The following is a 13404-nucleotide window of genomic DNA, read 5'->3' as shown; positions in this document are numbered from 1 at the left end:
TGCTTCAGTATTTGTGTAGTAAACAAAACCGCGTTTCCGCCATTCATACATACAGAGGCAAGCGGAACATGCAGGATTCATATTTAAACCGTCTTTTTGCATTTTAATATTCACAGACACTAGTTCATATCGCTATTCGAATTAAGTGGCAGTGGCTACTTTTGATTTATTCGTCCAAATTTGACGAATTCCGTGGCATTCCGCGCTATGGAGTAAATTACGTTTTTATGAATGGACTCCGCGATCCCGTCCGAGTTTTCGCAGAAACCATATGGCCCTAGAAATGTAACCACACTTCACAACATTTCGGCTTGCCCTGTGTGTTGTTTGAACGAGTTGCAGGGGTGACCTCACGTCACAGGCTTTCTCTTTCTCTCTCTGTAGCATATGCGCCCAGATGCGTTCTCAAGTACCGAAATTTGGCACCGATTGATTTAACGTGAATTGGTATTCGGTAGTACCGATGCAATTCGGTCGGTACCCTTAAAAGTACCGAGTTCGGTACCCAACCCTAGCTTTTTCTTTATTTAATTTTTATTGCCTGTCTATAGAAACGTGTGTGTGGGGGGGTTGGCGAACTAGAAAACTGATTTGCGCTGTATTGTAATATATACGACAGAGACCATTGCCTTGCCATTTTTGAAAGCCTTTACTTCAAAAAGGTGCACTGCTGCGGGGACCCAATTACACGTGTTAATGTATTCGGCCCTGGAGACGCAACATATATGCATGGGGTTACGGCTCTCCTTCATTTAAGGCATTCTGCTTTTATCAAAGCTGTAGGAAGGAGTACATTAAAATTCATTGTAATCTTTCGTCTTGTGGGGAAACTAACTAAGATAAGTGGCTGTGTTGTTGATTAGCTGAACATGTGGATCTAGGCTGAAGAAACACTCAAATGGGTTTTAGAAGCTGCCGTGCTTTACTTACTGCTTCTTACCCATGATGATCAAGGATACACAAAAGCAGAAAGGTGTATTTAACGTCTGTTTTGCCATTTCTTTCTGTCGTAGAACCCGAGGTGTGGATGTTCTTTGTGTTTATTTTAACATGACCTCAAAATTGACCCTGTTTACTTTCATAACGCTGTAGTTCACCAAAAAATGAAAATTCTGTCATCATTTACTCGCTCTCATGTCATTTTAAATGTGACTTTTTCTACTGTGGAAGGTAAATGAAAGTCAGTGGGGTTCAAAGAAAGTCATATAGGTTTGGAATGACATGAGAGCGAGTAAGTAATAACATAATTTTCATTTTTGGCTATTCTTGGTCTTATTGTGCATGTTTCTTCAGCAATAATAGCAATGATAGCTTCTTAAACTCTTTTCTTTTATACTGGCGTCATCAAGAACACTTAACAATTTCCCCCAAAAATGAAAAGTCATCAATGCACAAACATGTTATTCCAAACTTGTGTGAATTATTTTTGTGTGTATAACAAATACAGTTTTTTTTTCATGAATTAAAATGAATGAGGAGTTTTTAAAGGGTTAGTTCACCCAGACAGTGAAAATTCAATCAATGACCCTCATGAAACCTGAGAGATTTCGGTCTCTGTTATACCAGTTCCTGTCTGTTATAGCAAAACTTTGACACGTCAAAAAGTTCATTTCAAAGAAATCCTTATGAATCAAGTGGTGTAATTCATGGCCGAATTTTCACTTTTGGCTAAGCTATCCATTTAAACTTCAAAATGGACACAAAAATCACCAATTTCAAAGTCTTTTGAAGTCATGATAGATTTGGGTGAGAAACAGACTGAAATTTGAAGTTTTTACTGATCATACCATCCTGTGAGCTGTTAACCACTGTGACTAAATGTTTGAGTTTAATTTAAGAACTGATTCAGTCTAATCTGATTCAGAAGTGATTCAGTCTGTACGAATCATTCAGATTACTTTGTTAACTGGATCAAGTGATTCATTGAAAAAAGTTAAACTCGGAATGATTCTGCCCTAGTGAAAAACAAAAAACTGAAATGTATTTGAAATACATTTATTTTGTGCTTAGTATACTACAAATACATTTACATATTTATGTGCTTAATAAAAATACCCTGCAACTGTACTTTTGGTGTACTAAACTGGTATAATTAAATTCTGCTAAATTGGAACAACTAATTTTGTGCTTAATGCACTTTAATTGTGCAGAAGTAGTGCTGAAGTCCAACTAAAGATAAACTGAAGTATAGTTGATTGTGTTAAAGTGGAACTATTGCAAGTATATTTCAGGTACACTTTAAATATCTTGCATTTAAAGACTGATATTATACATGGATCATACAATCCTTATTAACAGTGATATTAAAACACATTTTAGGCATAATATTAATGTGCACTGTGCAATAAGGAAATGCTTTTATATCAGTAAGTCTTAAGTGATATGTCAATAAATGTTAATGGATTTGAAGTATGCTTAGTATAAAATAAATGTATTTAAAATAAATGATGGCATAGGTTTTTTTTTACTAGGGTGATGAATGCGTTAAGAGTTGACGGAAGATTTTCTTTGGGCATTTCAGTCTGATCTCACACAAAGCTATTGTATGACTTCAGAAGACTTTGGAATGTTGCTCGCAAGTTTTATGGAACACTTTTATGATTGTTTTCAGTACTTATGTGTCTTTTTTGACGTTTGAAAGCTTCAGACCCCATTCAGTGTAATTGCATAAATCAAAATCTTTGATAGGGTTTATATCTTAGAGTTAAATCTTTACAGCAGTTTGTGTGTTGTTAGGCCTTTGTTTCGAAAATAGATTCAATTTGCGCCTACAGTAGCTCTTTTTGCGGTAGAAGGGTATTGGAACCAAATGTGACAATACACGGTGCTTGTAATACAAAAAGATCAAATCAAGAAAGGCTGACTACATGCTTGGCTCACCGCTCTTTGTAGCCGCAATTCTCCATTCATCTTTCAATCTGTACTTCTTCTCTTGTGTCTTGCTTCTGTGCTTCCCCCTCCAATCGTTCTATCGCTAGTGTCTGCACTTTGCGCTATCAAACGGCATATCAAACCTATTCTGAAGTCTTCATTTTGGGTCAGGCGTGCCACATGGCCTATGAACATCCTCACAAAGCCCTGAAGCTGCAGTCAGCGGGGGACCTGAGGCCAAGAGCCTGAAACACAATGGCTGATGTGACCTTTCTGCAGCAGAGCCGCAGTTGCACCACTGTGCCTTCCTTCTGATAACCCTGAGTCCACCGACTGGACAGACATTGTTCTGCTAAAAAGCAGCTTCAAGACTTGAACTATAGAATCTCTCCTTTTTTGTGTGTGGATTTCACTGAGTAACACTGCAGTCAACTCTCTTTTTTTCAACACTCTCCGGGTGTGATAAAAGTGCATTAGGAATGGCTTTCTTACTTTGTTACCCCTAAAGCATCCGTGTGCTGTTTCCCATTTGGCAGCGGAACAAGGCGGTTCACTTTGTCTGTCTGGTCTCCAAAAGCTCTTTCCTCTGTTTTATTCTATTGAAGCTGTTAGGAGGAGCGGCAAATACTGTTTGGACCGGCCATCAGTCCATCCACAAAGGAAGGTTTGAAGTACCTCCACGGACTGGCTTCAAAGACATCTATTTTTTTTCACAGTTGTCATCAGACATCATAAGAAGAGCAACCAAATTGTGGGTTTCTTTACCTACAACAAATAGGGGTTTGTTTGCTTTTTTGTTTTCAGAATAAGCTTATTGTGTTCCGGACTATTTGTACGGAAGAAATGGCTTCTCGTTTGAAAAAGCATTTTGTGAAAAGTGAATGCTCCCATCATCCAACTAGTACAGGGATATTTTGTTGTTGCAGTTCTTTCTTGTTTCACCCCTCCTTTCTACAACCGGCGGTAAGAAGTTGGTTCTTTGAGTACCAGATTGCCTGTCAAGTGACTGAAATGATGGATCTCCAATTCAGAAAGACCAAATGCTGATGGGGGAGCTGAAATCTATACTATACAACTTTAACTATTGTGTTCCCATAATCAATTTTTATTCGTTTACTTAATTACTTTTTTACATATTTATTTTAATTCATTTATTTTTAATTATAAAACATTTATTTTATTTCTTATATTTTATTTTGCAATCTGTGCATAAACCGTAAAAGAGTTGTTTCTTCATTTATGGGCTCTTTTGTCATAATTTTGTTTTTCTAATCTAACATTTTTCGCTTTTTTGTTACATGGTCACATTAAGACGTTTTTAACGTGCCTTCATAATTTATTTTTGCTTATTTTCAAATGTGTCAGTGAAGAGCAGGCTTGGGAAAAGTCAAGTTAAATATCACATGTAAATTTAATGAATTTTGTATCTTTAGGATCAGTTTTGTGGAAAGTTACTTTTAGAAGTATTGCATTACAACAGTGTTGGGGGTAACGCATTACAAATAACGCAAGTTACGTAATCAGATTACTTTTTCACGTAATTAGTAAAGTAACGCATTACTTATTAATTTAGAAGGAAATATCTTTTACAAGATTAGAGTTACTTTTACAAATAAGTAATGCCAGTTACTTTGTTTTCCCATATATTGACTGACAACTTGATTTTCTGTTATAAAGCAGCTCTCCAGTGTGGCGCTAACTAATGATAAAATCTTTTTATTAGTGGGGAAAAAAACATTTCATTAAAGGCATAGTTTGGTTTGCAGCGATCAAAGCTTGATCTAGCTCAGGACTGTTTTGATTATCATAACCCTATGAGGTATTTTAAGAGAGATTATGTTGTGAATATTAGTTTATCCAAAAATAAAACGTCTCATCACTTAACCTTTATTTTGTTTCTTATCCATATGACTTACAAAAATATATTTTAGGCAGAATGATGTGTCATTCAGCTACTTTTTTATATAGCTAATTAAATGGTGAATAAAAGAGTTTCTCTGCCATCTCATTTTGTGTGCCAAATATATTTATTTGTATAAATTAATTGTATAACTGTAATTACATAATATGACTTTCAAAAGCTGAAGTGATTACCTTAATTTATTTGTTAGAATATGTATAACTCAATATTTTAACTAATTGCAAAAGCTGAATAATCAAATGTCTACTGATTAATCAGCTAAATAATCTATGATTAGTCGATTAACCGTTCCAATAATCGTTAGATTAATCGATTATCAAAATAATTGTTTGTTGCAGCCCTAGAGTCAAGCCCGTATTCCTTACCAGTAACTATAGTGACAGTGACCAAAGTAAAATCAAAGATGGCGACGTCCATAAAAATGAAAGTCTTATCACTTTCTGACACGACAAGAGTCCAATCGAGCCGCGAGTTCTTTCATCAAATCTTCATTAACCAACGGCAGCTTTTGAATTTGGGTGCAGAGCGGAGCATTTGAATCGCGCGCAGAACACAAAACTGATGGGAGCGGCTCCGGTGGAAAACTGACGGGCTCTAAAACGTTCAGATGACACGCAGCTCATTTCTCTGTCACTGTAAGTTACCGAAAACACATAACACACGGTAGACGCGCGTTTGTGCGGCAGAGCGGATCTCTCTCGCACTGTATGACGTGACAGACAACTAGTTCACACAGCGCATGTGTTCTGAGAATGCCGTTGTGAGTCCTGAAAAATTAACGGGTGTGAGTTCGGTTACAGAATGCGATTACCACGCCCGTAAATAACTGAACTTTGTGTGAATGTAACCATATTAAGGACTCAAAAACAGGACTGACAACCGTTTTCTGCTGCTGTGTGAACGTGGCCATATTTAAAGTGTAATTTGCACCACAGAAAGTTTAAGCACAATACATAATTTGAGATGTGATGGAAATTACAGAGTGGTGAAAATGGTCATGAAAAAATAACAAAATGGCAGAATTCCTATTTGATTCATATGTCCACTGTGAAATTATTGGTAATTAAAGTAAATGTGTAAAAAGTCTATTTCCAGAGAGTTTACTTTCTAAAAGTTCACAGGTCCATATGTGCTCACAGTTGAAGAAACACCTAAATACAGATCTTTGTTATTCAATAAAGAAGGAGGATTTGACTTATCTAAAAAATAATTCATTTATATATACTCATATAGTCCTTGTGCCATACATCTTGTTTATTGAATGAATTGATATTGGATAAGTGCTGCAGGCTGAAAATGTAATATTGAGTTTCCTCTTGCACCTCATAGTTATGTTGTAAACTCAGAGTATTTTGGGAGATTTTGGAAGTGTGTTTTGTTCTGTTTAGATGGAGCTTTTTTTTTGGATGATGATGATGTCATTAGATCAAAGGGCATTTCTAGCTTTATGTCCAGAGATGAAAAGGGCAGAGGTCATGCATATATTCGTTCTTCCTCACAATGTCCTGTCACACCAGACATGATATAGTGGTCAGGGAGCTTGGGGTCACGAAACCAGCCTGACCTTTGCAAAAGAAAGTAACTGACATTGTGCTTGTGTTTGAAAGATAAAGTGTGAGTCTGTGTTTCCGGCTTCCACATGTTCTGATGCTCTGAAGAGTGCAATCTGCTTCAGCGTCAGCTTCAGTTGTATGAACAACCGTTAAGGCCTATTCACACCAAGCATAGAACAAATGTTTGCTGTGAACAAGATTTAGAACCGAAACAGTGGTCATAAACCAAAGCATTGGTAAAATATCTTCTATACTAAGGTCTAAAGGGTTTGGGTCAGTACGTTTTTTTTTTTTTTTTTAAGAAGTCTCTTATGCTCTCCAAGACTGCATTTATTTGCTCAAAAATACAGTAGAAGTAATATTGTGAAACATTATTACAATTTACAGTATGTGTTTACTATTTAAATATATTTTAAAATGTAATTTATTCCTGTGATGCAAAGCTGAATTTTCAGCACTATTACTTCAGTCTTCAGTGTCACATTATTCTTCAGAAATCATTCTGATTAACTGATTTGCTGTTCAAGAAACATTTCTTATTATCAATGTTGAAAACAGTTGTGCGGCTTAATATTTTTGTGGAAACTGTGATACATTTCTTTGTTGATTAGCACCACCAATTTTTACGAGTGTTTATTTAGTTTTAATGTAGCCTGATTAATATTCGTTACGCTTTTGATGTGAATAGACCTTTTGTTGGCTATTCGTTTTGCATTTTAGTTTCACATTCGGTTTGAATAGGCCTTTAAAGTATTTTGTCCAGATTGGCTTTTTTTTTTTTGGAGAAATTTTTTTACATACCTCAGTGAAACTTCCTGCCTAATGAAAGGTGAAGTGAGAAAGAAGTAGATCAGCTCTTATCAGGCTCATTAAATGCCTTATTCAGGACGTGCTTTATGCCAGATGTGTTGTGGAGTACTTCCTTTCGCATATTTGATTACCCGTGTCTGTGTGATTTATCTGACGCTGAAATGAAGGGAGCAGACAGATCAGAGAGCAGCACATCCGAAGTTGAAGTTAAAATCAGCAGAACTTGCTCCTAGATTGAACTCACTGTCGCTGCTGGTGATTTCTTTCCCTTTTTTCCCCTCATGTGCTCTGCTCATTGCAGAGTTCAGAGTCGAGCTCCCTCTCGGCCTTGTTTGTTTGTTTTGTTTGATCGTTTTTCTTCATCTGCTTCTCTCTTGTTTGCCATCGTAGCGACAGCAGCTGTCTCTCTCTGCTCTTAATGGAAAGGGGAGTTTAGACAACACCTCAGAGAGGAGAACAAGACACTGGCAGCAGCTCACATCAGCCCGACTGTTTCTGTAGGTTACATCACTTTCTTTGGTGGACATCCAATTTGCTATTTAGGTTTATAAAGGTACACAATGCCCCAACAAACACCAACTACTTTCACATTTGGGTTTTGTTGGATCAGTTTGTTAACCCTGAAGCTACATTCATACTGTAATCAAATGGGTTATATTATACTTTTTTTTATTACGCTTTCATTTAAATATTTTATTTGTGAATTTTATTATATTTTTATCTACATAGATATTTTTATTGTGCTTTAAATTCAATATATAATTAATATATAATTCATTTATAATTTCTTATGCTTTATAATTATATACTTGTAATATATTTTCATTACTTACTACTTTTATGCTTTATGATTATAATATACTTATTATAATATACTTTCATTATGCTATATATAGCACACACACGCATATATATATTGAATTTTATTTTAATTTAATATGTAATTTATATAACTATTTATTTATATAATTTATATATTTATATTAATATACTTTAAATACTTTCATACTTTCATTATGTTATATATGGGCCATTCTACAGAATTGGTCCAAAGTCAGAGTTGGAAACGTCCCAAAAATTTCCCCCAAAATATGAGTATTATGTGTTCCCTTTTGTCACTACCGAAACAATGATGACATGTTTCGGTCATGACTGTCTCAGTAGTGACAATTTAATGGGATAACATCCAAAAAAACTTGATGTCACTACTGAAACTCCACCAAATGTTTTGGTATTGACTGTTTTGGTAGTGACAATTTTAGATACTTTTGAACCTAGCTCAAAGAAGCTAATCAGGACATGGTTAGCTAGCACAGTTCTGAAGAGTGGTACACATATATAAACTAAATTATATGGAGTAAATCCCAAAAATGTGTGCTTAATTGCAGAAAAAAGATGTTCGGTAGTGACGTTCCTTAATGTTACACACAGATTTTCAGACTTTTGAAAACAATTTACCTCAAAATGAGAGACATCTACTCACACCTTGTATATATGAGAGAGGGGGGACAGAGGAATATTTCCTGATCATAAGTTTAGGAGTGTAGTTAAAATCAGTCACAGCCAATGGACTAAAACATACACTGTTTCGGTAGTGACATGAAAAATGCAGGACAATTTTCATAATTTACAAAGAAAATATAAAACAAATATTTTTTTTGAACTTCACTTTTTAAAAGAATCAAAAAGATCCTTTTAAAAACAACATTGGAAATATTAAGCTTACTAATATTTTAAATATTATTGTGGGTTTCAATAGATAATAGAATGATCTTAGTAAACACCTAATATTTGAATACTTAAATGCTTTTGAATGTTTGTTTTGGTTGTGGGACAGCAGTTTGGACATATATGCTCTAAGTAATAAAATTATATATATGTATGTATATACACACACACACTGACTTTTTTTTACTTATATTAGAGTCTTCCTTTGTGGCATCATACTGCTGTTTTTTGTTTCGCACAAATAAAATCAATCTCACTACGTAACTCTTGACTCATTTACACTCAGACTCTTTCTTTCTTGCCTGGATTCGTCCTTCATGCATTGCACATTGTGAGGAATCCGTCACAGCTGTGATATCGATCTATCAGCTGTCTTATTTGTGTTATACGTTTCTCAGCTCTCAACCTTTTTTATGACACCGCCATCAACCACAGGTCAATACAGCACACTGGTACAGTTGGTGCGGTCGGTGTTCCTCAGGTCTCAGTGTTGGGCCTATTGTAATTATCTCTATATCCCACACTCTTAGTTCAGCATCCCCTCCACCACCAGTTATTTCCCTGTTTTGATCCAGGAGGGTCCTCAGGAGGGTTATCAGAATTTGATTCTCTGCACAAACACTGGATTTGGCTGCTTTCGACCACAGGGAAAGACAGTTCAATCGATAAGGGACTGAAGCATATACAAGCCTGCTGAGCTGACAGTGGCCTTGTGCAAAAGCTGTGGAAGGCGACTGCTGTGCAGCTTCTTTGTGATACTCAGTTATGTAGGTTGTGTTACTTATAGAGAGTGTGCTTTAGTGAATTAAAAGTATCTCACCTAGGAACAGTATTCCTTTATGTAGCCTGTATTTGAGGGTTTTTATGTCCAGGGGGTTGAAGTGATTCCCCCCCCCACCCCCACTTTCTCTTTTTGTTACATGAAGGTCACATTAAACCATCTTGGAAATGTTTCACCATCACATCGCACATACATCTGCACTTTGTTGTTTATGATGAGAGAATTCGCGAGTCAGAATTCAGTCAGCGCGCACTGAACAACAAAACTTTGCTGTTTGGCCATTGCATTCTTAAGCTCAGCATAATCGTGCGTGACTGGTTATAACACGCAACACTAAAAACACGGAAAAAGAAATGTAATGCAACAAATAAGCCCTAATATTAATTAGATAGTATTACTAGCCTGTAATATTAATGAGATAATATTACTAGCCTGATAATAATAATAATAATAATAATCGTCTTGCTATCGTCAAAGGCATCAGTCACAGGCGATATCTCTGACTATCGTCGATACACGATACTATTTCTATCGGCACAACCCTAATATAAATATGTAATATTATAGATTTATTTATTATAGATTTTTTTTTTTTACAGTTGTATTGTTTCAAATTTAGTATGTAATTAATAAATGTTAATATACTTTAATTACTTTCATACTTATGCTATAAATAACAAAATGATATATATATTTATATATTTCATACATATTTAGTGTGTGTGTGTGTGTGTGTGAGTGTATATATATACAGTATATATATATATATAGTATGTTTCCCCTTGTTTATTTCAGATATTGTGACTGTATTCTGTGTTAAATGTTTTTGTGTAAAATTTGTGGGTGAATCTCACAAAAAGGTCACATTTGACAGCAAAACATAATTTTGGCATTGTGCCAATTGTCAAATTCCCCAAAATTTCTGATTTCCATTTAATGTGTCTGGACATTTTATTTACTTTTTATTTGTATTTAATATAATTTTTTTTTTTGTTAAGATTTTCTTTTATTTACATTATAATTTAATTGCATAATGTTATGTATATGACAGTAGTTATTAATATTCTGCATTTCTGTTTTGAGCTGCGCGCGCTGAAGATGACCAGTAGAGTGACGCATTTGATAGCGGTTTTCATCATTTATCTCATATAGAATACGCTTCGTTATTTATACAACATAACGTTAATATTACGACTTATAGGCTATCTGCAAAAAGGGCCCTAATGCACCGAACGTGTCTGAATGAACTCCTTTTGTGGACGCGTTCTTCACGCAACAACGTGCAGAAACACGGCAACTAAACTCAAAAAATTTACTGCGTTTTATTATAATAGTGTTCTCATTATAATGTTATGTGTATGACAGTCTCAGTCATAGTTATTAATATTCTGCATTGTTGTTTGTCCTGCTAAGAGATAATCGCCGTAGTACTATAATGAAGCGCTTTACTGCAGCACAACTCAACCAAATGCATCTTATATGAGATAATATATACACAATATATATAAACTACTGCAGTGACCATCTGATCTGGATACAGACTGGATCTGGTGGGTTATAACACCCCGTGAATATTCGACTGTGAGACCGGTAGTCGAATCAGGCTCCTCCTATCGAAGCATTGAATCTTCGACTATTCGGGGTCACCCCTAATATATATATATACATACACTAAATGTATACATTTTATTATAGATTTGTGCTTTATTTTTTACTTATTTTGACACAAAAACACTAAAATGTTGTTACATTTGATAAATAAGTAAAATAATCATGAACCAAATCAAGGTAAATTTTGTGAATGGAGTATTTTTTATTTTGCTTAAATTTTATTGAAACTATTTTTTTTTTAATTATGCAAAAATATTTAACTGCAGATTTAGGATACATAAAATATTAGCTATGACATTAAATCTTTAGCAAGTTGCCATTTTATTTAAAAAATATTTGAAATTTCATATGCATAATTTGTAGATGTGACGTTGTGGAGCAAATGTTTGTGACTTTTAAGAAAAAATGTCAGCATTCTCCTGTGTGTGTAGTGTTGGACTTTGTTAGTAGACAAGTTAAACTTGTGAGATTGTGGTGAAAGTGAGTTTATTTTCTAAAAGTCTTAAGTCCAGGGCCAAAAGTGTCCATAGTTGAAGAAACATCCATTCATGTGTGTAGGCTACGTCTTTTTCATGATCACATCTTAACCCGCCCAGAAAGCCAATTTTACATTTGTTTGAATCTCTTCGAGGACCATGCACAGTAATTGGTATCAATGCTGCAGATTTCCTGACCCAGGTTTGATTTGTACCTCTGGGTTGAAAAACATAAATCCTCCGAGGTTAAACTGGCCCTTGGTGTTGCTGACAGGTTGCGTTAATTAACTTCCACCCTCTTCGATTGCAGCATCTTTGCTTTGTCTACATGTATGACGAGGAGCTTCAGGGGTCAAGGCCAGCAATCAGAAATAATAGTTATGTGGGTTGCTTTGAATCTGAGTGATGTCATTGCAATGTCCTCCCTTTCGCCGGATTCTCTTTGTTTCCCTCTTCATCTCCCTCCTCTTCTGATGCCCTGTCCTCCCTCCATCTCCTCCTGCCCTCCTCTCTGGCACACACCCACTGTAATATATGGAGCACCTCCGAATGACTGGAATTAAGGGCCCTGACCTTTAGTGGGTGATGATTACCCATGCAATGTAGTCAAGCCCCTCGCTCGTGTGGGCCCCAGTCCCACAGGCAGTGATGGCAGTGACTACTACTACTTCAGTAATTACAATTAATGAATTTATTTTTCATTCTATTTTCTAAATGTGTGCATAATTTTATAACAATGCATTGTCATTTTTAAAGTATTGTATTATTGTAATATTATTAATGTACATTTGACTATAACATTTCTTTCTTTCCTTTTTTGTCAATCTCACCCTTTCTGAACAGAACCTGTTGGTGAATCACGGATAGAGAGCCGCTCATCTGTGTGTTGGGTTTCACGGGCCGCTTCATCTTTAGCCTCTCCATCCAATTACATCTGATCCCGGGACTCTGAGTCGCACTCCAGTGTTCTGAACAAGCTTCATATTACAGGCCACTATGAGTATTTAATTATCTGTAACAGTGCTGAGAATGGGATCTTAGACATGCAAGGCTTGATTTTTATAAGAGTACACTCAGGAAATCCTGATACTTTTATTTGTCGGGATTTTATTTATGCATTGTATTTTGGCAAAAGCATATCTATATAAATGGATAACTGCCCAAAACTGGTCCTGCCTTTTGTTTTCCTTTTTCAAATATTTGAGAGCCATTTTGACAGTGTCTGAAACTGAATCAGTCTCTTAGTAAATTAAATTCTGGTTTGTTATACATTACCTGTCTGACGTTGCCAGTTAAAGGCATAGTTCAGCAAAAAAATAACATTCTGTAATTCTTAAGCCCCGTTCACACCAAGGGCCCTATCATACACCCGGCACAATGTGGCGCAAAGCGCGGCGCAAGTGTTTTTGCTAGTTTCAGCCCGACGCAGTTCTCATTTTCCCGTCCTGCGCCGCGTTGTTTAAATAGCAAATGCATTTGCGCCCATTTGTGCGCCCATGGGCATGCTGGTCTACAAAAGAGGTGTATTTAGGCACATTGTTGGCGCGTTCAAACTGGTCTAAACTCAAACCTGGTCTAAAGTCTGGCACAAAATATTTTTTCTTTGTTATTTAAAGAGCGCGTTAGTAATATGCGCCTATAGGCGGGTGCACA

General features: G+C 35.8%; 1 protein-coding gene across 1 annotated transcript in view; it reads left to right on the top strand.

Moving 5' to 3' along the window:
• The window catches only part of LOC107715026 (MICOS complex subunit mic25a-like), an 82649-nt gene extending 69740 nt beyond the window's left edge, over positions 1–12909 (top strand). Inside the window, exon 10 of the mRNA XM_016521061.1 lies at positions 12595–12909. Coding sequence (XP_016376547.1) covers positions 12595–12618 — 24 coding nt within the window. The 3' untranslated portion in view covers positions 12619–12909. The remainder of the gene's footprint in view (positions 1–12594) is intronic.
• The last annotated feature ends 495 nt before the right edge of the window (positions 12910–13404 follow it).

Source organism: Sinocyclocheilus rhinocerous, unplaced genomic scaffold (assembly GCF_001515625.1).
Source record: "Sinocyclocheilus rhinocerous isolate Xijiao unplaced genomic scaffold, SAMN03320098_v1.1 scaffold28, whole genome shotgun sequence".
Taxonomy (NCBI): Eukaryota; Metazoa; Chordata; class Actinopteri; order Cypriniformes; family Cyprinidae; genus Sinocyclocheilus; species Sinocyclocheilus rhinocerous.
This window is presented reverse-complemented; position numbering and strand designations above follow the sequence as displayed.